Source organism: Nestor notabilis, unplaced genomic scaffold (genome assembly GCF_000696875.1).
Source record: "Nestor notabilis isolate BGI_N333 unplaced genomic scaffold, ASM69687v1 scaffold30323, whole genome shotgun sequence".
Lineage (NCBI taxonomy): Eukaryota > Metazoa > Chordata > Aves > Psittaciformes > Psittacidae > Nestor > Nestor notabilis.
In genome coordinates, this window is record NW_009921051.1 from 1 (window position 1) to 759 (window position 759).

At 39.1% G+C, this 759-nt stretch overlaps 1 protein-coding gene across 1 annotated transcript in view; it reads left to right on the forward strand.

The window, feature by feature from the left end:
- Positions 1 to 111: 111 nt before the first annotated feature.
- The window catches only part of LOC104402969 (signal-induced proliferation-associated 1-like protein 1), a gene marked incomplete at its 5' end in the record, with an annotated part of 21452 nt that continues 20804 nt past the window's right edge, over positions 112 to 759 (forward strand). The window contains one exon of the mRNA XM_010010977.1: positions 112 to 255. Within this exon, the coding sequence (XP_010009279.1) occupies positions 112 to 255 (144 nt within the window). The remainder of the gene's footprint in view (positions 256 to 759) is intronic.

Consider the following 759-nt stretch of genomic DNA (forward strand, 5'->3'; position numbering starts at 1 on the left):
GGAATGAATTTCATATTAGGTATCCGAAGTTTTGGGGTAATACTGGAAAAATGACACTGTAAAATGAGGTTACGGGTTTTTGTAGCTTGTTGCACTGCGTATGCTTTTCAGTACATTGTCGTGTGCTGTATTGCAGAGCCAACATGCCATCTCCCGGCAGTATCAAAGGTATTACCATCCTTCAGAGAAAGCCCCAGTGGAAGACTGATGAGACAGGATCCTGTCGTTCACTTGTCTCCAAATAAGCAGGGTCATGTAAGTTATCATAAAAAAGTAATTATTTTATGTATTGTTTTTACTCCAAGGGCTGTCGATACCAAAAGTGTTGTTCACTTTAAGAAACTTTAGTGTCACTTAAGAAAGAGACAAAAAAATCTTCAGGCCTTGTTCCCTACTAGAACAGGGAGGAAGCAGTAGAGCAGACCTGTTGTTTCCTGAATTCTACAGCAGCTAAGCACAGCCTACTGAAATATTTATTAGTTATTGCTAGTTGAACATCAACTTCTTGTCTGTTAGCTTGTGATAAGCAGAGGATTAGTGGGAGTTTACACAGCTATTTCTAGGCCTCACATGTGAGACCTAAACTTACTAATATATTTTATAATGCAACACTTGGAAAGCTGCTTCTTTAAAACAAAATAGTGCTCTTGCTTTTGGGTTTGTATTTTCCCCATTTTCCTCATCTGCTACTTCCTTTCCATAACCTACTTTGCACACTGTTGAAAAACTTTGTCAGAAAGGTCTGCTGGAGTCCTGCTG